This window comes from Onychostoma macrolepis, chromosome 02 (assembly GCF_012432095.1).
Source record: "Onychostoma macrolepis isolate SWU-2019 chromosome 02, ASM1243209v1, whole genome shotgun sequence".
Taxonomy (NCBI): domain Eukaryota; kingdom Metazoa; phylum Chordata; class Actinopteri; order Cypriniformes; family Cyprinidae; genus Onychostoma; species Onychostoma macrolepis.
In genome coordinates this window covers 21,129,069-21,154,586 of record NC_081156.1, presented here as the reverse complement: position 1 = coordinate 21,154,586, position 25,518 = coordinate 21,129,069, and the positions used below count along the sequence as shown (strand labels likewise).

Here is a 25,518-nt window from a genome sequence, read left to right as displayed (position 1 = left end):
AGAACTGGTTCCCTGACAAAACCTTTTCTCCAGTATATGAATGTATTAAGTCACCGCAGTCCGGGAACAGCATGATATTCCCCTCCTAATATCCTGACATCATATGTGGGGTGCAGATTAGCGCTCAACACACTGTAAATTACATTGTGGTCTCATTAAGACCTAATAGCATCTTATTACTCTAATTTACCGATATAGGCGTTTGAAGGGCTAGCAGTGGCACTCCATACCGCTGCTAACTCCCTGCTTATAGATTAGCGCTCTCCTTCACAATAATCAAGCACTAACTGCAGGTAGTAATTTAGCACTCAGGATAATTACCACTAATGATCACGTCGGTGTCGGAGCGAGGGAGCGTACACGCGTGATTATGTGCATTCACGCGGCATGTTTGCGTTAACACGGAACCGCTGTTGATTTGTGCGTGTGAAACACTAGCGGTAGCGCAGTAGCTCATAACCCATTAGCCTGAGTGTGGGGAGGTAGCCAGGGCCCTGCGTCGGATTTATCACGCTCTCCCTGGGTGATTGTCCAACACGGCTTTCCTGTAGCTCTGACAATAGGGTTGGGATTAACGCGGCCTGTCAGTTTCCCCCACACTACAGATCTTTTTGTCCTCGTTAAAAGCTCCTCTAATTAGCGCAGAGGGGCTTCGCTGCTATCTGCTATCGCTCAGATACACCACAGGGTTATAGCTGAAAAAAAGAAGCACATTTTTTCCTCTCGTTTTCTATGGGCAGCACACCCACACACACACAAAGCCCCCTTACGGCCTAGGAGATATCAGCCTTCCCCTTTCTGTGGCTTTTAGCACACCGATCATAGATCTTATTCATGGGCCGTATTGCCTTATTGCGGTCTCGGCTTTAATGAGACATAATAAGGGGGACATTTCGTAGCAACACGCCGCTCTTTTTTTATTTGCTGAACCGTATCTCTCTTTCTCGCTCGCTCCCTCCCACTCTCGCCAGCTCCCACTTGGCAGATGAATCATATCTTTCGCGCTACATATGCTAAAGCCATGTAATTACAGGCCACCTTAAATACAACAAGTCTTAAAGCTGTCGCCAGAATTACCCCGAAACAAGGCGGGCGGCTCTGTAACCAAGCTGTCACTGTTAAAATTAATTTATCATGGGACGGGGAGAGAAAGAGAGAGAGATAATTTGGCAGAGGAAGGCTAGTGGCTGTAACAAAGTGAATTGAAAGCTAGACCGATTGACAGGAATAAAAAAAGAACTAAGTAGAATGTCGACACCAGACGTTCCACGCCGAATGACTCATCTTTATTCGTTCTACTAGTTTCTTTTTCGAGTTCTAAGCCATCACAGCTCACTATATACATGCTGTTGTATGATTGGCTAAAAAATGACTCACAAAGGTGTGTTTTGGAGTTACACAAGCAGTGTGTGTGCAGTTCAGCCAAGTTTCAGCTTCCTCCCTCCTGCCTGCTAAAGGCTTTAATTCATCAGTGGGCTGCCTGATTGATCTGCTTCTCATGGGCTGCTCTGCCGCTGCTGATGCTGCAGAGCGCGTGTAGACGGCTGGCAGAATAAAGAGTAGCAGTTGTGTGGCTGGCTGCGAGAGTGGAGGGGACATTTTTTAAAACGTATTAATCGCCCCGCCTGATCAGGCCCTGAGTGCTGCAGACAGGCCCTGTCAGGGCGAGCGTGAGAGAGATGGTCTATAGGACCACGCGAGTCTCAAAAGGGCTGCTACTCACGCCTACAAACACGGCTGAATCCTTCTCTTCTGTGAATAATGCACACACACACACACACATACGAAATCAAACACATGCTCGCAAGCATGCATGAAAGAGCACACAGCTCTCTGATGATCGTAATCGGGCCTCGATATCAGCAATTCCCTGAACGTTAAACAAGCTCCATGAAGGAAAACCAATTTGTCATAGTTATGTTTTTTCTTCCTTTGTGATGTTATTTGTATTGCCCTCAAAGCTACATGATTAATACATTATAATGGCACCGTTATTTCACTTTTCTCAGCTGCTTGTCTTTTTTAGTTTTTTTTGTGCACATACAATTCAGTCGTTAATTGCGGAGGGATGCAGGGAGGAATAGCAATGAGAGAACCGCAAGGCGAACCATAAGGCGCTGTGTTTTCAGCCCCATTTAAACAGAAGGGTTTGCTATTGTGGTTATGCTACATCAGAGCTGAGCTCTATGGGTAAGTGATGTCTCTGTTTAAGACGTTTGTGGTTATGCGCTGTGCAACTGGTGGTGGATTAACCAAATCAACTCCCTGACCTACCACTGAGAAGCATGTAAAACAATATTAACTTCATTCCCTCACAGTTTAGAGGCAGGGTTTTTTTTTGAAAGTCAGTCATTTTTTTATGAATATTTTTAAATTGATAAATAAACAACTGATGAGGAAGTGACAATAAATACATTTATAATGTCACAAAAGATTTTTATTTTAAATAAATGCTGGGTTTTTAACTTTCTAATCACCAAAGAAGAAAAATGTGGTTTCAAAAATCATAATAAGAAATGTTTCCTGAGCTCCAAATCAGCACATTAGAATGATTTCTGAATTATCATGTGACACTGACGACTGGAGTAATGGCTGCTGAAAATTCAGCTTTGCTATCACAGGAATAAATTACATGTTAAAATATATGACAACAGGCTATTATTTTAAATTGTAGTGATATTTCACAATATTACTGTTTTACTGCATTTTTTTTTTTTTTGATCAAATAAACCTTGGTGAAAAAAAGACTTCTTTTTTAGGGAAAAAACAAAACAAAAACTCACCGACCCCAGACTTTTGAATGGTAGTGTGATACAAATATATAACAATAAAAAAGTTGGTTGTTGAATGATTAGTCAATTAGTCAACTATTATGAATTGTTAGTAGCTAAAATCACAACACAAATTTATAAAACGTAAATAAGAAAAGGCATAATGACATATAGCGAATAAACAAAGGGCTCTAAAACTATTTCTCAAGGGCCCCAGTACAGAGTGCATGAATCTTAAAGGAAGAAAACCGTCTAAAAGGACATGCTATTAATTGCTAGGCTACAAATGCTACCCACAAATGGAGCACACTAAAGGAAGCCATTTCTGATTGAATGACCATTGACTGAGACAGGGGAAGAAGGAGGAGCCAGGGATGAGAAAAGAGGGAGAGACAGAGAGAGGGTGTGTGTGGTCCGGGCCTCGCTGGCTCCCGGGGTGTTCCGCTACACTGAGGACAGCACAGGGGAAGTGAGAGGAGGGAGCCAAGGTGGCGAATGAGAAGGGAAGGTGACAAGACATCAGGGAGAGTGCAATGAATTATTTATGAGGCCACTGATGGACAGGCTGAATAAGAGACACGGAGAAAGGGGGGGAGACATAAGGATCAGTGGAGGGGAGGGGTGGACAGTAGAAACCAGGGACTCTTTCATGCTTTGCACACACATATACACTCACACAGACAGACAGACAGACAGATGCACATACACACCACAATCTGTTGTGTGAGCCCGGCCAAGGAGGTATAGGGTGATGGGATGCTTTGATTGTAACAAACCCCCAACATAAGGGTGCAAGCTTCAGAGAACAGGAAGGATATGCGGTGTGGAGCATATGTACACGTCTTGCCTGTCCATTCGCCGGTAAGAATGTAGCAGGCTTAAAAAATAATATAAATAAGAGGACTGTCACCATTTTTCACAGCTCCTGGCCATAAGAGGACAGTATGTTTAACCTCAGTTCCCTGCTGGTGCTCTGGGCCTTGTTCAGGGCACATGTGAGTGATGTAGTGCTGAGAGCTCTGTGCTCGTGTGACCGCTCTGTAGGTGCACAGTGAGGGGGGCTAGGACTGGTTAAAGCTGGGATGATGAATATTTAACCCTTGTAGACGGGCGGTGGTTAATTTGTCAGGTCTGCTGGTTAAATGCCACCATTAGCATTGGGCCCCGATATTGACGGGTAGAGGCTAGAAGCGGGGATGATGGATGTAGAACAGCCCAAACCAGACAGCCGGCTCATCACGTCGCTGTATCGACAGAATATTATTAACACAGCAGCAGAGCGTGCTACATCAGGTATAAGGGCTGGAAAAGACCGTCAAAGGTGGACACACTAATACACACTCACTTAAAGCTTAAAAATGTACACTCACTACATGATATTCTTATATACAGATGATGTGAGAGAGAGATATAGTGCTGGGCAACGATTACAATTTTTAATGACGATTAATCGCATAATTTTCTGCGATTAATCGCATTGTTATGCACAAAATTCAATAATGAATTCAAAAGTAGTGTATTGTGCACTTTTTTCATTTAAAAGTACTGCTATATGAACAATTACAATTACATTTGGTTTGCAAACACTTTAAACAATTAAGGTGCTTTTTTTTTTACAGCATAATAGTAATTCTTTTACATAATAGCAGTTCAAATATTTCTTGTAAATCTCAACTGATAACAATGTAATCAAATTAAATATAAAACCTAAACCTTATAGTTTGTTATAGAAAAACAAGTTATGCTCAGAGTCCAGAGCCTTGATCATAACATTATAACAGGCACCAACATTATACCACGTCCCAAACGACTCAAAATAATAAACCACAAAGTTAACAAAATGATGCACTCCACTGTGCTGAGCGAGAGCGCTTCTCTGCTGTCTTCAAATGCTATCGAAACTTCCTATTTCCCACTTATGAAGTCGTGATTACGAGCACGTTGCATTCTTTTCTCTTAAAAATAACAGTGAACAGTGGTTTGTGAATGTTGATGCTTAGCTGTTGCAGTCTTAGGCCCACCTAGGGTTGCCAAACGTCCCGTATTTTGGACCTAATTGATTTGTCCCGTACGTGACTTCCCTTGTCCCGTTTTTTGACTGCTACGCTGATCTAACCACTGACTGATACAACAGCAGCAGTGCTGATCACGACACTTGAGAATGATCACCGACACGACACCATCATCCAGTCACAGCCCCCCTCACGCAGTATACGTTAAGTAAATCAGAAATCGTGAACATAATTGTTCAAGGAAGGCTGAGCAATCCTCTCCCGGCTGGTCACTCCTGCCTCACAGCAAGCGCCTCTCGCACTAACGCCAATTCTGTGTGTGTTTTGACTTCAGTGAATCAATTTTGGTGAATATAACCAACGTGATTATTTTTCATGAGTCCAACATCCTGTCGCGCAAGAGACGTGGTCAGTAAGGGAAGTTGTCTTTCACTATTGTAATGTTGTTAAATAGAGAAAAACATTTTATGTTTAAGTAACTAATAGCATAATTCTTAACCTTGGACCTTTTTCTTGAAACACAAAATGACCAATAAAAAGGTGTCAAGCACAAAAAGCAGCCCATATTAAATCTATAAGCTGTCTTTAATTGAAAAATATGCATTTTCATGCATACTATATATGTGTGTGTGTGTGTGTGTGTGTGTGTGTGTATACTTAGTTATCGTCTGATTGCGCTAATACTGTCAAAAAAACACACAAGGTTTACATATAAACACAGTTATGTCTAAAGTGAAAGTAAACAGTTGAAGGAGAAACGGATGCATGCTCTTAAAGGGACAGAACTAAACATGCTGCAGATTGTCAAAGGGATAGTTCACCCAAAAATTTATATTCTGTCATTAATTACTCACTGTCATGTTGTACCAAACCTGTATAACACCAAAGAAGATATTTTGAAGAATGTGGGTAACAAAACAGGTGCTGGTCCCCACTGACTTTGATAGTAGGAAAAAAAAATATGGAAGCCACTGGGGACCAGCAACCGTTTGGTTTCCCACATTCTTCAAAATAACTTTTATGTTCAACAGAAAAAAAGAAACTCATTCAGGTTTTAAACAACTTGAGAGTGAGTAAATGATGACACAATTTTCATTTATGGGTGACCTATTCCTTTAATGTTAATAAAATAAAACACAAAGAGAAAAATAACTCACTGCTCTTGACTGAAGAACTTTAATACTGTTGCTAAAGTTCAACAGTAATAAAATAACTAGAAATTTTCAACAACTTTTCACATCATATCTTTCTGCGCCAAATAGTATAGATAAGAGTATCGATAAGTACCGGTTGATTTTTAATTGATAAAATTTAAACGATACCCATCCCTAGCCCTAATTATATATAATATGTATGGTATATAACATATATATATATATATATATATATATATATATATTATAATATGTTATATACCATACATATTATATCATATATTGTATCATATAATAAAATATATATATATATATATATATATATATATATATATATATATATATTTGTAACTCGTGTATTAAATAAATTCAATGCACACAGACTGAAGTAGTTTTGGTTCACATTTAACAAAAACCCACCAATTCACTATCTCAACAAATTAGAATATGGTGACATGCAAATCAGCTAATCAACTCAAAACACCTGCAAAGATTTCCTGAGCCTTCAAAATGGTCTCTCAGTTTGGTTCACTATAGGCTACACAATCATGGGGAAGACTGCTGATCTGACAGTTGTACAGAAGACAATCATTGACACCCTTCACAAGGAGGGTAAGCCACAAACATTCATTGCCAAAGAAGCTGGCTGTTCACAGAGTGCTGTATCCAAGCATGTTAACAGAAAGTTGAGTGGAAGGAAAAAGTGTGGAAGAAAAAGATGCACAACCAACTGAGAGAACCGCAGCCTTATGAGGATTGTCAAGCAAAATCAATTCAAGAATTTGGGTGAACTTCACAAGGAATGGACTGAGGCTGGGGTCAAGGCATCAAGAGCCACCACACACAGAAGTGTCAAGTAATTTGGCTACAGTTGTCCTCTTCTGAACCACAGACAACGTCAGAGGCCTGGGCTAAGCAGAAGAAGAACTGGACTGTTGCCCAGTGGTCCAAAGTCCTCTTTTCAGATGAGAGGAAGTTTTGTATTTCATTTGGAAACCAAGGTCCTAGAGTCTGGAGGAAGGGTGGAGAAGCTCATAGCCCAAGTTGCTTGAAGTTCAGTGTTAAGTTTCCACAGTCTGTGATGATTTGTGGTGCAATGTCATCTGCTGGTGTTGGTCCATTGTGTTTTTTGAAAACCAAAGTCACTGCACCCGTTTACCAAGAAATTTTGGAGTACTTCATGCTTCCTTTTGCTGACCAGCTTTTTAAAGATGCTGATTTCATTTTCCAGCAGGATTTGGCACCTGCCCACACTGCCAAAAGCACCAAAAGTTGTTGGTGTGCTTGACTGGCCAGCAAACTCACCAAACCTGAACCCCATAGAGAATCTATGGGGTATTGTCAAGAGGAAAATGAGAAACAAGAGACCAAAAAATGCAGATGAGTTGAAGGCCACTGTCAAAGAAACCTGGGCTTCCATACCACATCAGCAGTGCCACAAACTGATCACCTCCATGCCACGCAGTAATTAAAGCAAAAGGAGCCCCTACCAAGTATTGAGTACATATACAGTAAATGAACATACTTTCCAGAAGGCCAACAATTCACTAAAGGTGTTTTTTTAATTGGTCTTATGAAGTATTCTAATTTGTTGAGATAGTGAATTGGTGGGTTTTTGTTAAATGTGATCCAAAATCATCACAATTAAAAGAACCAAAGACTTAAACTACTTCAGTCTGTGTTCACTGAATTTATTTAATACACAAGTTTCACAATTTGAGTTGAATTACTGAAATAAATTAACTTTTCCATGACATTCTAATTTATTTAGATGCACCTGTATACACACACACACACATATCCTGTGACGATTGCTATTTATTTTATTTGATTGCAATGTTTCTAGACCGTATGGACAGTAGAAAGCTAGCAGGATGGCAAGAAATGATGGTGGAAGATTGGCAGTTGTTGCAAGCCACATTTAAACTCACATTACTCAAATGAGCACCCAAAACAACTAAGCCATGACTCCAACCTGACATTAATTTTACTCTTAATTCAATAAAGTTGAAACCTCAAAAAAGACATTTATAGGGCAAATAGTTTTATTAACCATTTTTCTTTTTCATGATTTTTACTTTTTGTGTAACCCCTTTCAACACCTTTCGGCAGCATGTTGCTTGGGGTGAGGGTCATGTCAGTGCTGTTCTCACAGCCACAGGTAAACCTCTCCCTATGCTCCACGCCCTGCCATTACAGCACACAGCACACAGCAAACCCAGAGCCCCTACCAAAACATTTCTCACCATGCAATCTGCCTAAGGAACGCAGACGTCCTGGCCCACCAGGGCGTCTGCCCCGACCCCGCCAATTGCCCTGTTACCACGGATATAACACCAGGTTTCTGCGTGAGGCCGTTTCTCCCCAGACACCTGCCACTGGAGCGGGCTCATAACATCTCTCCAGTTGTTACTGTGACATTGCTGCAAAGACAGGCAGTTTTAAAACCTCCACTTTACAGGCCCTTCTGCTATTCACACGGTATATGCCACCGTCTACATCTGCTGCTGATGCAAACAGCCTTGCGCTGTCATTATGAGAATTCAGCTGGAGTCGTAACAGTTTGGAACAGATTGCCTGAATATCTACCAAGGTAAAAAAACCAAGAAGAAAAATAATACTGGCTTTCTGGCGAGGTAAAAAACAAATCTTGTATTTCTTTGTGCATCATTCCGTGAAATACAAACACATCTGAGAAAACGAAGTGAAACATTCCTCTGTGTTCACCCCAGCTCGGCAAGCCATTGGTGGCAGGTTTGTTGAAGCCTGACTGAACAAACAGTCTTGTCTCAAAAACAAGCCTCTCTTCTCTGGTGCTGCAAGTAAACCGTTCACTCTCTTTCTCTCATTCTTTCTATCTACGTGTCTATCTGCCTTTGGCTATGTTCACATGGTCATTTATAAGCAGATGTGATTCTCAGATTGACCTACTTATTCAACAACTTTCAGAGGTAGCTTTAATACGGTCTGTAAGAATGATTAAATGAAGTCCTTTTCTGCTCTTATAAAACATCTGTAACAATACAACTAAAACAACTAACATGTTATTTAATAAAAATATGTCAGATCAAATGTTTCAAAGATATAAAAGATAAAACACTATTTAAAATCTACCATTTTCTCAGAGCACACAAAGCATTATCAGGATTAAATTTTATTCATAATAATTTTTAAAATATATTTAATTTTATAAATTTTAAATACATTTTTAAGCCATGAAGACTTAAATGTGCCATATTCAGTAAAAAAAAAAAAAAGACTGTCACTTCTGTTTATAAACAAACAGTGTGTTAACATAAACATAAATAGGACTCTATAACTGGAGTGACATCGGTATTCTACTGCTGTGTGAACGCAGCCATCTTCTCTTTCCTCCCGTCTCTTTTTCTCTCTCTCAAGGCTTAGGCTGATGTACTGAAGGATAGACACGCTCTGAGATGCGTAGGCCGTTCTCCCCCGATACTGTTTGTTTGTACATGCTCGCTTTGTTTCCCTCCTCTCTGCTCCACAGATCTTTGCATCTCGCCAGACTCTGTGTGTATCATAGGAGACCAGTAAACAAAACGTTAAAAGAGTCATGCATGGAGGGCCTGCATGAGCCCTCCTAAGCCCCACAAAGCAAACTGGACACACACGCAGGCCCAAAAAAAGGAGCAAAGTTAAAGCAAAAGGCCCCACACGAGGAGCAAACACGCTGTCATATGTGTGCAGAAAAATGGTCTCATATGGAGAGATCTGCAAAGAGGGAGCAGAAGGAGAGTCGGTGCCTTTTGATTATTTGCACTTGTTTGATGTCCCCGCAAAAAAGGACAGAAAGGAGACGTGTTTAACTTCTAGAAGAGAGCATCACGCTGTGTCCGAGCCATACGACCACTATCACTAAACCCCACTCAGCCTGCCGCTTGTTAGACAGAGCACTGGAAAATCAATATATCTTTGAATGGAGGTCATAGGGGTGACTGCTTTGGGAAAAGTGACAGATTTGCTCTCTTTTGCTCTCTAAGCCCACCCCCCTCCTCCTCCGGACCCCATTCGTAGGCTTGACTGTGCCCCCTCCACCCCCGTTTCCCCAGAGGCGAATGCCGTGCATTCTGCCGTGGGGATGTGGTATTAGACAGCCCGTATCCAAATGGCACCCGCAGAGCTGCGCAAGCACAGGAGCCAGGGGCCAACATGACTACAGGATTACACAGCAGCAGGTGTGAATCGCAGCTTAACTCACAAAAGCACACATATACACAGGAAGGGGGGGCTTGATATAGAGGGAGTTCAGATTAGCCACTTTTAGGTTCCATTTTCAATGGCGACAATTTTCGGCTCTGCAGTGCTGAAATTGTTGGGGTCTCGGGCCTGCAGGCGCACAGCCGTGGCCTGAAAATGGCCGACCGAAGGGGGGCAGTTATGGTCTTTGATAGGGGTGAAGTGGAGGGGGTCTCTGCTTAAGAAGATTTTTGACCCCCCGGGAGGAGACGCGGTCAAAGAGCGTCCGTGTTCTTTGATGTGTCACAAAAATAAACTCGCTCTCGACTTGCAGAAAACACAGACAGGAAGAGCACTCGGCACATGAGATCACTCGCAACCGTTGTGTCTTCTCTGTCCGATACTGTATCGCTCACACTGAGTGGACACAAAAAGGAACAAAGAACAGTAATGAAAAGCGAATGAATCAATATCCCTTCTACCAAATAACATGAAATTGAGGATTGCTTCAGACTTGTTGATTGCAAAATCTTTTTTTTTTTTAACCCTCAGCCTCTGTTGAGACTTGCTTTTTGTTTGAGACTCAAATGATAAAAAATAACCTCTTATTTTCTCTTTAAATTGTTTTAACACATTCCTCTAACCTGGTCAAGTAACAGAAATTATTGAAGGTTTTTTTTATTTTTAAAAAGAATTAAGCTATCATATGTGTAGACTTGCACAACACATATTTTAAGGAATATGCACTGCATTCATTCATATTTTATGTCTTAAATATTTAAAAAAATATACGTTAAAACATGTTTTGTGTCAAATAGTTTAAATGTTTATAAAACATTTTATTTTTATTTAATAAAAATTATTCACATTTTCAATGGAGCATTGAAAATTTGTTTAAAAAAAACCAAGTATCAACCTTGAATAGGTACTTGCTTATTTTTCATATTTTAAGCCATTAGGACTTACTCTTAAGCTGTCTCAAACAACATATGGATCAAGAAATTAAATTAAATGTATGTTTTGCATTTAAAACTCTTACAACTTTTTTATATTTGGGTGTTTTCAATTATTTTCAATAAAATAATTTAAAAAATTTGAAATAGAAGTATGCTAAAATGCTAACAGCTCTGGTTCGATGATAGCCTGAGATGCATGTGGTTCAATTACAGCACCGCACTAGGTGACAGGATAATATGACCATGGATCCATGATCACAAAATGAAAGGAAGAGTAAAAAAGGAAGAGGGAAAGAGAGACAGAGAAAGAGGGAGGGAGTGGAGAAGAAGAGGAGAGGCCCATTTGTAATGTATACTACAGGAGGCATTGATGATTGCAATTATCAAATAGCTGTTTTAAAAGGCCATTGATTGGTGTCATTAACTCAGCGAGTGTTTACTGATTGCTGCATTTGCACGATCACTCATGCTGGGCACTCGCGCATCTGTTCTGATTAGCCCTGAAGAGGAGTGGGCCATCAAAGGAAGGATATAAGCTCACACGTCCAGCTGGCAGTGAGCGTGTGGACACACACACGCAGAATTAGCACACACACAAATTAATAAAACACACACATACAGTTCCTGCATGCGCACACAGCCAGAATTCTCAGACGCATAGTGGCTGGCACACGAAACGCTTATCTACACAGGGCTACTGTATTCAATTATGTCAAACATGCCTTGTTAGAACACAACTGAGAACGGCGGCGTAACCCATCGTGATTGGAGAGGGGGGAGGGAGTTCTTAAGTGCCTATTTTAACTGTTTTCTCCCAGGCTGCCTGGCTACCAGCCCACCCCCAAAACGGCCCTCTTTATTGGCATGTAAAAGCCCAGCTTCATGGGCCTGGCCAGACAGACCAGCCTGACAACTGCAGGAGCGTTTCAGCTTCCTGACCGCCCCGCACTCTGGCCCTTTCACTAACCGCACACCGCCACGGCTACCAGCTGCCACGGTGCTCTTATCAATGGGCCGCCTCCCTGTCACCACAACAAACAAGCCCCTACTGCCACCACACAACCAACCACAGAGAACGAGAGGGGAAGAAAGTGAAAGCGCTAGAGAGGGAGAGAACAGGTAAGACAAACGCTGTCCGAAAAAGGAAAAATGCAACCTTTGCAAGCAGTAAACAGAGGCAGGAGGACAACAAGGCAACTTCACTGTCTGTGACATCCCACAATCCTGTTCATGCAATTTAGCGGTTGGTAGAACAAATAAAAATGGTGTCTTGATGACTTGAAATGAGTAAATTTATTTTTATTTCAGATCATAGAATCTAAGAAATGTTAAATGTTCAGTTTTATTGTCTGAAATCTATTGTTAACTATAGATAGATAGATAGATAGATAGATAGATAGATAGATAGATAGATAGATAGATAGATAGATAGATAGATAGATAGATAGATAGATAGATAGATAGATAGTGCAGTGAGGTAGCAGCTGTTCTAGGTTACAGACACCAATGAAAAAAGAGGAAATAGGAATGAAACTAAGGGGGACTAAATGGATAGGTGTGATCAAAGACATATATTTGTTTCGTGATTTCTTCTCTCACTCCTCCCATATCTCTTTCGTTCCCGACCACGTCTTTCCAAATAAAAACCCCCTTCCACGTGTCACTTCAAAAACAACAATGCGGTCACACCTGAGAGGGGGCGAAAGATACACTCTCACTTTCTCCAGCACAGCTGTAGTTTAACACGGCCTCTGAAACGCAACCGCAGCGACAGACACGAAAGTCGACAGCGCACAGACAGTCAGGCGCAGTGACAGGCATTGAATTTAAATATGAGCTAGCTGCTGCGAGAGGATGCACAATTAGAATGCAGGATTGGATCAATAGGCGTGCTGACAGATGGATTACTAAGGTAAATAGATGATACATGCTGCTAAATAATTAATCAGGCCCCTACGAGCGCCTGGACAGAGAGTGACGGGAAGAAGGTACAAAATGGCAACACTTTCTAATGTGCGTGGGCTATTGGCATTCTGGAGGAGCGTGCGTGTCTCCATGCAGATTCTCCTGAGCCGCCTTTCCGCCTCAGGTCTCACCGACCGGTAATGAGCAATGATCACACACACGCGGCCCTCTCAGAAGCAATAAAGCAGAACTGGAAGCTTCGTTAGCACCCGAAAACAAGCTACAAACTGCTACAGGTGTAAGGGCTTACGAAGCGCCTCTAGCTAATGCTAATGTTCGAAAGAAAGCCCAGCTTACATTAAAGACATTTCTCATGCAAGATGTCGCTCTGGATGCTGTTGTTTTAATCCGCGACAGTCGTCTGAATTCTCCCAGAAAGCCCCCCAACGCATCCTGCTTGGTAATCACTCGTGTTCAATAATTCACATTTAAGGGATGCAATAAATATATATAATATGTGTGTCCTTTAGCCAAGCCGGCTTTTTGGAAACAAGTCAGTCACAGAAGACTGCACCCGCACACGAAGAGGAGATTAGATTACTGGGGGAAACAGCGAGGAGGGGTGAAGGAAGAGAGGGAGAAGGATAAAGAGGTGGTGGTTGCGAACGGGTCTGCTGTGCTCTGGGTGGTGAACCTGTTAGCGAGAGTGAAGTTTCATCCCCTACCTCTTTAAGGGACTCAGGGGGACGAGGCTTTTCAGCACATCTGCATTAGTCCAGGATGGGGAGGAGGGGAGTTTGAGCCTGATCTAAGGGCTGTTCCTGGTTGCCGGTGGCCCGGAACTAAACTCAGGGTTGACGGACAGCCCGCTGTGGTACCATGACCGGCTCCCTGACCCCGGGTGCATGAGCAGAACGGATACTAATGCCAGCTGTGCGGTTCTACAGGACTCAGCGGACCGCTTTCGGCCTGCTTTTATAGCAAAGTGTGACATCACCACAAGGCCCACATCCAGGCCATGGGAACAAGCCTGACCTAAATCCTGGGTGCATGTGTGTGCTTGAAAGAACCCCCATACAGCTGCGTGTACACATCTGCCAAGAGCTTGAATCTATGAATGGAAATCATTTAGGTCACGATGTATACTAACAGTCTTTTAAACCACAAATAAATCACAAGTAATATGCAATTTCATAATAAACAAGTATGTTTGTAAACTACTGTATATTCATGAGGATTGTGCTGCGGTGTAAGACCTTCACGTTCTACGTCAATTCACTCTGATCCCAGCTGTTTGTCTGCAGAGGATGCATGCTCTCATCTCATTTCCCCTGTTCATTTCCCTAACAGTGGCTCCAGCGGTCCGTACACACCAGCCTGTGTCCAATTCAAGTGGGCCTGCCAACAAAGCTCAGGCAGGAAGCGCTAATCCTTGATCTGCATCATGCCGCAACAATGGCTCGGCCCGGCACTCCCTCACTCCGCACAGAGCGGTGCGGCCATGGCCTGCTGCACTGACACCTGCTGTCTTTTGCCAAGAGTAACCAGAGGAGAGAGCAAGATGGATCACACACTTTGCTCTTCTGATCTGCAATAAAGTAATTCTCATCACTCTCAAATGCCTCTGAGAGGCAGAGTTTCAAATAGAGATGAAAACTAAATCCCCTAAGGTTGGTTGCAAGCAAATGTTTGTTATAAAACCGCCCAGTTTTATTGCTCTGTTAAGCAATTGTGAAGATACAGAGAGACAGAATGATAGATAGAAGGATGAATAGATAGAATGATAGGTAGATAGAATGCTAGAATGCTAGAATGCTAGATAGATAGATAGACAGACAGACAGACAGACAGATGTTGTGCGTGTATGTGTGTGTGTGTGTATAGACAGAGAAATAGATGTCCAGATAGACAGACAGACATAGCTGGATAGACATAGCTTGATAGAAAGATAGATCTCCAAGGTGGCGGCAAGAGCAAGAGAGGCTGAGGATAGAGAAAAAAAAAGGGAGAAGCTGGAAGGGAGGGATGGATGAAGGGTGGAGGGGGCACCGACAGGGAGGCAACATGAGAGGACAAGCCTTTTAACATCTGGGTAAGCACAGACGAGCGGCCGCTCTGCAGCCTAATTATTAGAACACTCTTACTTAACTTAACCTCGCCACTAGACCGTGACAGAGAGAGGGAGGGAGCAGGAACCAGAGCAGGAGGACAGATGAGGGAGGGAGAGACAGAAGGAGGGGGGATTTTTGCTGGGATGACAACGTTGATCTCCTTAACTCTTCACCTGCTGGAGACGAGCAACAATAGTGCCAGCTTGAGAAAAAAAGAAGCCTAAAAACATTTCTCTCCAACTCCAACCATTTTTCATTGTTTGGTAATAACAGATTTCCATTATTATGATGTATCCTGGTGCATTTGCCACTTCTGCAGCAACTGTTTCCCAAAGTTTTCAATACATCCGGAAGAAAAACACACACAAACATGCCACTGACATCTGCTCTGACAAAAAAAGAGGTAAAAAAACAACAACTGTGTGTTTTAACAGCTGTCAGTGCACACTGCTCTTCAGAGCTTTTGAAAGGGAAAAGACGGCGGAATAACTATACACTCTGACAGATCTGTGCGGCCCAATCGAAAAACATGAAAACAAGAATCAATCACGCAGACAGAGTAGGGAGTGAGGAGAAAGAGAAAGCAGGAGAATGAAAAAGAGACAGAGAAAGAGCACCAGCAAATAATTAAAGGCTCAAACCCAGTGGCTGACTGGCAACTACAAAGCCAGAGAGCGACAGGGAGAAGCAATGCAAAAATAACTATGCTTGCTAACACAATGCATCTCGGCGCTACTGCTCAGGAGCCGTGTAAATTAGAGGACGAGTCCCCGTTAGGTTTGCCACTGTAACAATATATCCTCGTGACTGACGCTCTGACGCGTTCGGGAGAATCTTTTAACATGTGTTGATGTGTGCTATAATCTGTGCTATATATCGACCCGAGCTGAAATCATTTGAAGTTCAGAATGAGTGTGTGGAAGCTCCACGGGGAAGGACGGCGGCCGGCGGCTCGCTGCTGGGGTGGTGGGGGTTAAGCACGGAGCTGCCAGCCGCCCGGTTCCCCGTAAATCAGCGGGGATTTATGGAGACAGGCCCACACGGCTCACGGGCTGGTCACGTCAGGAAGGAAGCCCGTGTGGCTGCGCTCTGTTGTCTTAAGGATTTTTTCCCTTTTATTTCAGCTGCTCAGGAAGGCAGCTGCAGTCTGCGTTTCAGCTCACGGCGCTGCTGATTGCTCATCCCCTGCCTTTTATTATTTTTTATCTTTCTTTCATCTAGCTCTCCCTCAGTCCTTGCCTTCTCTCCTTCTAAGACTACGTCTCATGTCTTATTTTTTCTGTGGCTCACACTGAGTTTGGAAACAGGTTACATTGTATCAGTCTCTCTGTTTATCTCACACACACACACACACACAAACACACACGTTTTCCCTCTGGATGTGAAGCTGGGATAGCTGTCCTAGGTCAAGTTCACTTCTCGGCTCTGCCGTGCTAATGTGTGCAGGGAGAAGGCAAACAAACATGCTCCAGATGTAACACATTCACACTGGGAAATGAACACACACACATCAAATGCTAGAGACAAAATTCCATAGTGACTAATTTCTGCCAAAATAACACAGTTAGTCATTCATAATAATGAATTATAATATTAGACCATAGGACCCATTGAATGACTATAATAATTAGAATTATAATAATTATTTTTTCATATATTATATTTGATATAATTGTAAAATTCTAAGGAAAATTAAATACAATTAAAAAATCATGTAACACACATTCTATATATACACACACAAAACAGGGTCACAGGGAAAAATATTTTTGTGTATAAATATAGCTACTTTGGCAATAGTATATGTAAAACAATCATGCAAATACAATATAGTAATTTCAAATGTAATTGAAATACATGAATATTTATTAGCGATTAATCGCATCAAAATGAAAGTTTTGTTTACATAATATATGTGTATACTGTGTATATTTATTATGTATATATAAATACAAACACATGCATGTATATATTTAAGAAAAATATGTTATGTTTATATATTAAATATATTTATATATAATATCAAATATAAGAATATAAATACATAAATGTATATACATGTAAATATTTTCTAAATATATACTGTATGTGTGTGTATTTATATATACATAATAAATATACACAGTACACATACACATATTACGTAAACAAAAACGTTTATTTTGGATGCGATTAATCGCAATTAATTATTTGACAGCACTAATATATAAATGAAATTGTCATTTTTGTTGTTCAGATTTTTTTAAATTTAGCATTTTATATATTAAATGATATATACAAAAAACAACGTAACCAGATTTTATTTATGTGTATATATAGATGCACTGGAAATATGTAAAATAATCACTGCAATACTATACAGTACTTTCTAGTGTAAATTAGTGAGAAATATGGTTAAAAATAGTTTTTGTAAGGGACACATTCCATTCACATGTTCAAAAATAATGAAAATGTCATGCTGTGAATGTAACGTAACTCTTGAGGAACTCTATCTGCAGGAATTGTCATGATAGGACTGTATCTTGCCAAGGTTTCCTGCTCACTAGCGTAGAGGCTGAGAATCACACTGGCTGCAGTACAGTGCAGATTTGGGGCTTAATGCCCAGAGAGAGGACAGGGCTCCTGAAGTGACAGCCAGTAGCACGGTAGCCAGTCAAGGGGAACCCAATTTAAGTCTCTTCTACAACACTGCTGGAAATTCAATTGCATTAGAGCCCTTGGTGGGCCTAAGGTTTAATCTAATTAGATTCAGCTTCAAAAGAGAGGAGGAGAAGGAGAGAGGCAGAGAGTGAAAAGGCAAAACTGTCTCCCACTCTCCAAATCATTGTATTTTAAAACTCTCTCTCTGTTTTTTTTCTCCACAGAGAGAAGGCTGAGGCTTTCCTATCCCTTCCGCCACCCTAATCCCCTCTCATTTCAGCAAGAGAAGCCGCTGCTCTTATCTGATAGTATGAATGTCAGATTACAGTCCATTGAGGGACTTGGATTATACCTGGATTGGCCCTCGAGAGCCGCTATCTGCGCTTAATCTGAGCCGAGGGTGAAGGTGTTATAATCCCTCTAGCCGAACGGACCGGCACTGTATCGCTGCTTCCTGTGCTGCTGCCGGTTCAAAAGCGCTACGGTGAATGTCTTAAAGAGCGCTCTCAAACGAGACCCCCTCAGAGGAGAAATTCTAGACGAGATACTGGACACAGTTTCCTCTAGTCTGTCTCTCTTCCTCCCTCACACTCCTGCTTTCCTCTCTCGTTTCTTGTTGGGTGTCATTCACGCTCCTCCCAGCCTGCGTGCTGCTGTTTTTATCGGATCAGTCTCAGCTCGCCGCCCTTGTCTCTCATCTGTTCGATCAAGGGTGCTTCCATCTCTTCCTCTCTTTCTGTATCCCTCTCTCGCTCTTTACCCTGCTGTTGGGCCTCCCTGTTGCACTACTATAGCTCTCCCAAAAAGAGTGAATGGGTGGGAAAGTATTTCAAATTTGTAAAAAATCTAAAAAATGTAGGATTTGAGTGAGAGGTCACACAAAAAAGTGAGGACAAATGCTATAGTACAGTGGATCGTGCTTCTGAGAGAGAGAGGAATTTAAAAAAGAAAGATCTGCAGAGAGAGGCATAAACCAATAAATAGACAAGAAAGCCAGATAAAATGATAATATATGATATATAATATATTTTTAATATATGAAATAAGTTAACGGAGCATTATATTATTTTTACAGCATTTATTAATCTTTGTTAATGTTAGTTAATAAAAATACAATTAGTTCATAGTGCATTAACTAATGTTAATTCGGCTTTTGATTTTATAAATGTATTAGTTATTGTCACGTCAAGTAAAACTAATAAATGCCGTTAAAGAATTGTTCATTTTTAGTTAAAGTCAATTAATATAGTTAAGTATTAGAAAAGATGGAACCTTATAGTGTTACCAGAAAACAGAGAACAAATACAAACAAAAAATAAATAAAATAAAATAGAAATATTTGGCATCTAGCAAGACCTGCAACTGCATTTACAATCTCTGAATTTACTAAAAAAAAAAAAACACTTATTTGTGTGTTTAGTAATTATTGTTAAATCATTTTAATAATAATTTTAAAGCTAAGTACATTAATGTGTGTCTCATAATCAGATTTATTTAGAAAAACAATTCTTTTCACTAGTAAATATCTTGAGAATGAAAGCGGATAAGAAAGAATTTGTAGAACTCTGTGTGTGTGTTTCTGTGTGTGTGCCTATGTTTTCACTGGGACTTCTAATGTATTTGAGTAAGAGTGGTCAGGTTAGATTACTACAGTAATACCACTGGGCTTACACTCTGCAGAGGTCTTATGAATCTGTGCACACATTTCACATTTCCTCACCTCCCAAACGCACACATACACACTCATTCACACACACTCTCACCCAAGAGAAACCTCCATTTCATTTATGAGTTTTATCTGTGGAATTTATCTGCTCTGTAAGACCGGTAGGGCATACTCTCTAAACATTCCCCAGGAGTTTGACTTGTGAAGCGGGACACACTTTCTACATTATAGGGATAACATATCATGACAAGAAATTTATAAGTTAAGCACTGTTACACACAAACCCATATATATATATATATATATATATATATTCATTACTCTTTGGATTAATTTAAATGGTTATCTTTATTGGTTATCAACTGTTTTTTAATCAGTTAATTATTTTAAATGTTTTTCTAAAATCACTTTAGATTATTTTAGTTTAATTAACTATAGGTCTAACCTATTATATGTTTAAGACCCATCTGAGAGTAGCTAGCTTAAAAGAGACAACAAGATAATCAATATGTGAAACAAAACAAAATTTATCAAACAAATGTGTGTTAGTGTGGACCATATCACTACACAACCAAAAAATCCATTTTGTGATCTAAAAGTAGTAGTAGACTCTTAAGTATTTTAGTTATTTGTACAGATGTAACACAGTTAGTGGACAGTAATAGTGCACTTCATAAAAAAAAAAATGTAAAACATTTTTTACAAAGAGTGTACTCACAGCGTTCAATGCGATCCTCCGGACTGGACGAGGTTTCTCGGTCTGACAGCAGGCCTGACACTGCGAAGATCTTCTTCCCTGCATCTTCCACGGCTTTGAGAGCACTAGGCGAGCTGGAGGGGATCTGAGCACCGCCAAAGTCATACTCTTTCCCTTCTGCGTCCGAGTAGCGCAGGTGCGGAGAGGCCTCGGCCTCCAGGCAGCCCTTTAGCCTCTTGGCTGGGGTGAAGGCGGACTGGTATCCACCTCCCGCTCCATCGCGGTCCTCCGGAGGAGAAGCGAAGGGCCGGAAGGCCCCAACGCCGCTGTGGTTGAGCATGCTTATGGGGGAGCAGTCCAGATTTGGTGGGGCAAACTGATGATGGAGGTGTAGGAGGGAAGGAGGGAAGTCCCTGTTGGGGAAGCCTGGTGGTACAGCGCCCTGCCGGTGGTACATGGAGGCGAACGTGTAGGAACCATTGTTGAAGGGGAGGTGAACGTCCTTCTCCACAGAAACTGGCACGCCGAACGGGCGAGGCTGCTGGCAGGGGATGGAGGCATCGCGGCTGGCCTCTGCCGTTGATGCTAGCACCATTAGCGCCGGGGATGCTAACGGGTTGGGCAGGTAGGAGGAGCTCTCCATTTTGAAAGCTGCCCGGTGCAAGTCCATTTTGGAGACTGGGCTGGGGTTGGGTGGAGGGGGGGTTAGGGGCGAGAGCAGAGGGGTGTGGGGGAGGGGTGGAGAGAAGAGAGACGGGGTAAACGGTATGGGCAGAATGGTGCAAACTTTTGCGCTGTCAACTCTGGCAGAATCGTGGGTCGCTCTCACTGGCGGCTCATCCTCGACGGTCCTCCACCTGAAGAAAGTTGAACAGAGGAGGAGTTAAACCACTTAAAAACACTCTGAAACTCTTGCCTACTTTTCCCTTTTCCGAAATAGAAAGTTTCCCCCCGCAGATCTGAGGTTCAGATCACATATAAGCCTCTTACTCCATCTCCCTGTCTGCGGAGCAGAACGGCGTCTGAGGCAGATAAGAGCCGTGCGCTGATCAGATAAGAGCGCGGCCCTGCTCGTGTGAACACCCTGGTCCTCTGCCTCCGATGGGATTCTCATACTGATATCATATCAGCCTGCCATCTGCACAGGAAATTTGACTGAATGAATAAATTAGCCGCACTTCACCCCTTGACCCCTGCTGCAGCCAAACAGCCTGAGAAGAAGCCCTGGAGAATAACATTCACTGATTGGCAAAAGTGTGAGTGGGTTTAATGAGAAGCGTTTTAGCGAATCTGTGTCTATTTGTGCACGTGTGTGTCTGTCCGTCATCGCCAATCCCTTGAGGGTGACCCAAAAGTGATCTATTACAAGTTAAATGGACATTTAACATACATGAAATTCAGAAATTATTGTACTGCTCAAACCGCTCACTCAAATACAAATCAAAATCATTCTGTTTAACAGCATTAAAATTCTTTATTTTTATCATCGACCATTAATGAAAAGGGGTTAAAAAGTGAATAAAAGAGATTACTTTTTAATTTTGATTAATGTTACTTATTTGAGGACATAAAAGCGAACTACACTACTGTTTAAAAGTTTGAGGTCAGTGATTTTTTTTTTTTTTTTTTAAGAAATGAATAGTTTTATTCAGCAAGTATGCATTAATCTAATTAAAACTGACATCAAAGTCATTTATAACGTTGCAAAAGATTTCTATTTCAAATAAATGCTGTTCTTTTAAACTTTCTATTAATCAAAAAATCTGGGAAAAATGTATCATGGTTTACACAAAAATATTAAGTAATATTTTCAACATTAATAAAAGCAAGAGATGTTTGTTCAGAAGTAAATCAGCATATTAAAATAATTTTTTTAAGGATCACATGACACTGAAAACTGGAGTAATGGCTGATAAAAATTCAGCTTTGCCATTATAGGAATAAATTACATTTTAAAATACAGCAAAATAGAAACCAGTTACTTTAAATTGTAATAATATTTCACAGCATTTAAAAAAAAAAAGGATTTTTGATTTAATAAAAGCAGCCTTGGTCAGCATAAGAATCTTCTTTTAAAAACATTTAAAAATGAACTAACCACAAACATTTAAGCGGTAATGCACATTGTAAGATGTCACGTGTGTGTACGGAAAACAGAATTTAATCTGCGCATCTGGAGAACAGGTCCTCTTATTCAGAGTAATTCAAATAGATGGGCCTTTAGACTTGTGTCACGGCGAGGCCATTTCAAATGCCACACAGAATATCAAACTGCATCAAAGAAACTCCTGGGGAATTTATCAGGGCATTTTTACAGATATCAGCTGTCCAGAACACTCATTCGAATCAATTTTAAAACTCGATCTGCACACACACACTCTGCGGCCCAGTAAAAAGAGCTTTACATTATCACATACATGGCAGGGGAATGTGTGCCGTTTCCTGTCTGTAGAAAATGGGTTACACTACACCGCTTGATGCTGGCGAGAAGCCCAAGAATCGCATTACGTTCCGTCTTCTCACTCGGCCTAGCTGGGAAAATAGCACCTTGAAAATGTACCAATATCGAAAGCCCCCTCTTTTTTCCACTCTCACACTCATCAGGGCCTCATCTCTGTATCGAATCTCTCCCCTCGGATAACCTCTAAAAAATGAGTGCGGGTAGGTGTTGATAGCAAGGTAATACAGTGATAAGTACCTGGATATTTCAATTTTATTATCATTACCATCAGCGCAGTCAGGCAGTGTGAAACTGACAATCCAATAAAAGGACACAGGATATCCCCCCAATGGCGCACCAGAGAGAGAGAAAGAGGGGGCATAACTAGGCTGAGTGTTGTACAGATGTGCTAATCATTTCTGTGGCTGCGGCCGGTCTGCCTGGTGCCCCAGCTACACACACGCACAAAAGCATGCACAAACTGAGAGCCCAGTGTCCCAGAGCAACCAAAGAGAGCAGTGAGTCAGCCTGACACACACTGACACGCCAAAGAGTGCGTGTGTGTGTGAGCGAGAAACAGAGACAGCGAGAGAGAGAGAGAGAGGTCGAAAGGGGGGTACAGGACCGCAATGTCCACCACAAGTCTTGTCACGCTTCTTTCCCTCCGTCTATCAATCTTCATGCGAAAAATCCAAGATTCAAGAAACCATCTTAAATGAGGCAAAATAAAATCCATTACAAAGTGCTCAACATTGTCATTCATCTCTGTATTGCAAGGATTATTAAAAAACAGACTTGAATGACAAAGCACAAAAGCTGGTGTTGACATAAAATAACTACAGAGACTAAATTAAACAATGTTATTAGTTTTACATTTAATTTAATAGTAATAATAATTAATTCCCCTAGGAACTTACATTTAAGTTTCATTATGTTATATTTGTCACAAGTTAAAAATTGATATTGATTATCCGGGACAAAAATAAATAAATCTGTCATTGTTAAAGTGATCCAGCATAAATCTAGCATTGCATTTCCTTTTCAAATTACATTGTTATGATATTGCAGTGTCAGTTGCCGTGATGAGCTACGTGTCTCTCTCAGAAAGTTAGTGATGTAAGAAAACAGAGAGGGTACAACAAAGACAAATAAGAAGTTGTCAACGACACATTTTCTCGGCACAGCTCTGGGGAGCAGAGCAAATGAATCCAATTTCATCGAAAACAAACGACTGTCAAATTTGACTGCTGAGAGAAAATGCAAAAGTTTCGGCGGAGGATGTCACTCAAACCGCAGCTTCTGCTCCTCTGCCTGTCTGTCAGTATATTTAGAGATTGTTGACAACCGTGAAAGTGCCACTCTTACATTTTATTACAGGACAGGGCAGACACTGTCATTCAATACCCTCAGAAAGCACACACATTCAAACCTACACATCTGAAAACTGTCTGAGCTAGACACCATGTGAGAAGACAAAAACGGCAACAGTTACAAGAATGCGGACGACGAAGGGATTTCATGCTAATTGCTGCTCCAAATTAAGCCATGCCAACGATTTCTCATGCTTTTTTAACTTTCACTGAGCAGCTTCCAGCGGTGTCAAAAAATATGATGTGGTGCGAAGGCTGTTATGCGTGCAGCTGCTAAAATGGAGAGCCCTCAAACAACGTTGCAGGAAATCACACTGCCGCAGTACGAAGCACATTTTAACTACTTTGCTCTTGAAAACTTCCCAAACGCCTTTGTCTGAAGGGTCTCAGCAGCACTCCAGCACTCGTTACGTTTTTTAATCACCCTGGAGGGTAAACTTATGTTTATCCACAACAGACTTCTTAAGCATCCACTCGAAATGGCTGCCGCCACCGACACAAACACGCCTCTTCAGTCTCCCCTCGGCTTGTCAATCAGAGAAGCGGCGTTAAATATTTGCGGTGAGGAGGGTAAAAGGTGCCGAGTGGATTGCCCAGGCCACACTTGCTCGGCAGAGGACAGCTCACTTAGTATTCCGCAAGGAAGTGCTTTTGGACCGGAGGACAGTCGATATTATTGAAAATACAGTCATTCACCGTCGGCTGGCCTGCAACTTAGGACCACGCAGATAATATATCCTGCTGAATTAGAATCAAAGCCCTCGTGATATGAAATATTCCACAGAACAATTCAATAACCTGCAGCAGCTGCGGTATGAGACATAAAAAAATGAACGCCCGCATCCCAAAGACGTGAAAGTGAGATTTAATGACAGACTGAGAACGCAGTGAAGGATAATGACACTTGGACATACAGCTAACTAAATCAATAATGATAGTACAAGCTGTGCCTCAACACTCCAGTTCACTATCAACAAATAAATTCCCCACAGTGTATGACACACAATAAAACCCAGCAATAAATAGTGGTAATCAATCACTGCTTTATTGGATCTTATCGCCTGCATAAGCATACCGAGGGCCTGCCTCTAAACTTTCGCAACTTTTTTTTTTTCCCCAGACAAAATTTGCACGATTTACTCTCGGCGTAGAAAACGTGCCACTCGGCATGAGCTGTCAGAATAAGTGAGGATTTGCTTTTCAAATAAAGCTTTGCGGCGAGCACCGGGGAACATTGATTCATTGTGAACAAAATGATTTTCAAAGTTTCCTGTCCTGCCTGCCCTATTCATTTCAGGGGCTGATGGACTGTTTGTCTCATCCCACCCACCTGAGCCAACTAATTCCTCACTAAGCCCAGATTATTTGCAAGGTGTCTGGATCCTCTGCGCTCAGAGCCTGGACTGGACTGCAAAGAAGCCACGGCGACACCAACCCACCCACCCACCTCACCGCCCTTACAGCTGTCCACTGCTGCCCGCCACTGTGTACCGAGACAGAGCGAGAGAGAGAGAGAAAGAAAGAGAGACTTCACACTGTTTTGATTTCGCCTGGTTTGAGCACACTGTTTGCCAACCAGGGGCTCGTCAATAATAG

The 25,518-nt window shown here is 41.6% G+C and overlaps 1 protein-coding gene across 12 annotated transcripts in view; it reads right to left on the bottom strand.

Moving 5' to 3' along the window:
* The window catches only part of rnf220a (ring finger protein 220a), a 125,695-nt gene that overhangs the window by 95,037 nt on the left and 5,140 nt on the right, over positions 1-25,518 (bottom strand). For 8 of the 12 annotated variants that reach the window (XM_058796800.1, XM_058796837.1, XM_058796818.1 and 5 more), the window contains one exon: positions 20,134-20,969. In XM_058796800.1, coding sequence (XP_058652783.1) covers positions 20,134-20,969 — 836 coding nt within the window. Of the gene's footprint in view, positions 1-20,133; positions 20,970-21,102; positions 21,358-25,518 lie in introns of those variants that run through there. The other 4 variants (XM_058796810.1, XM_058796865.1, XM_058796847.1 and 1 more) reach the window with 4 other exon arrangements.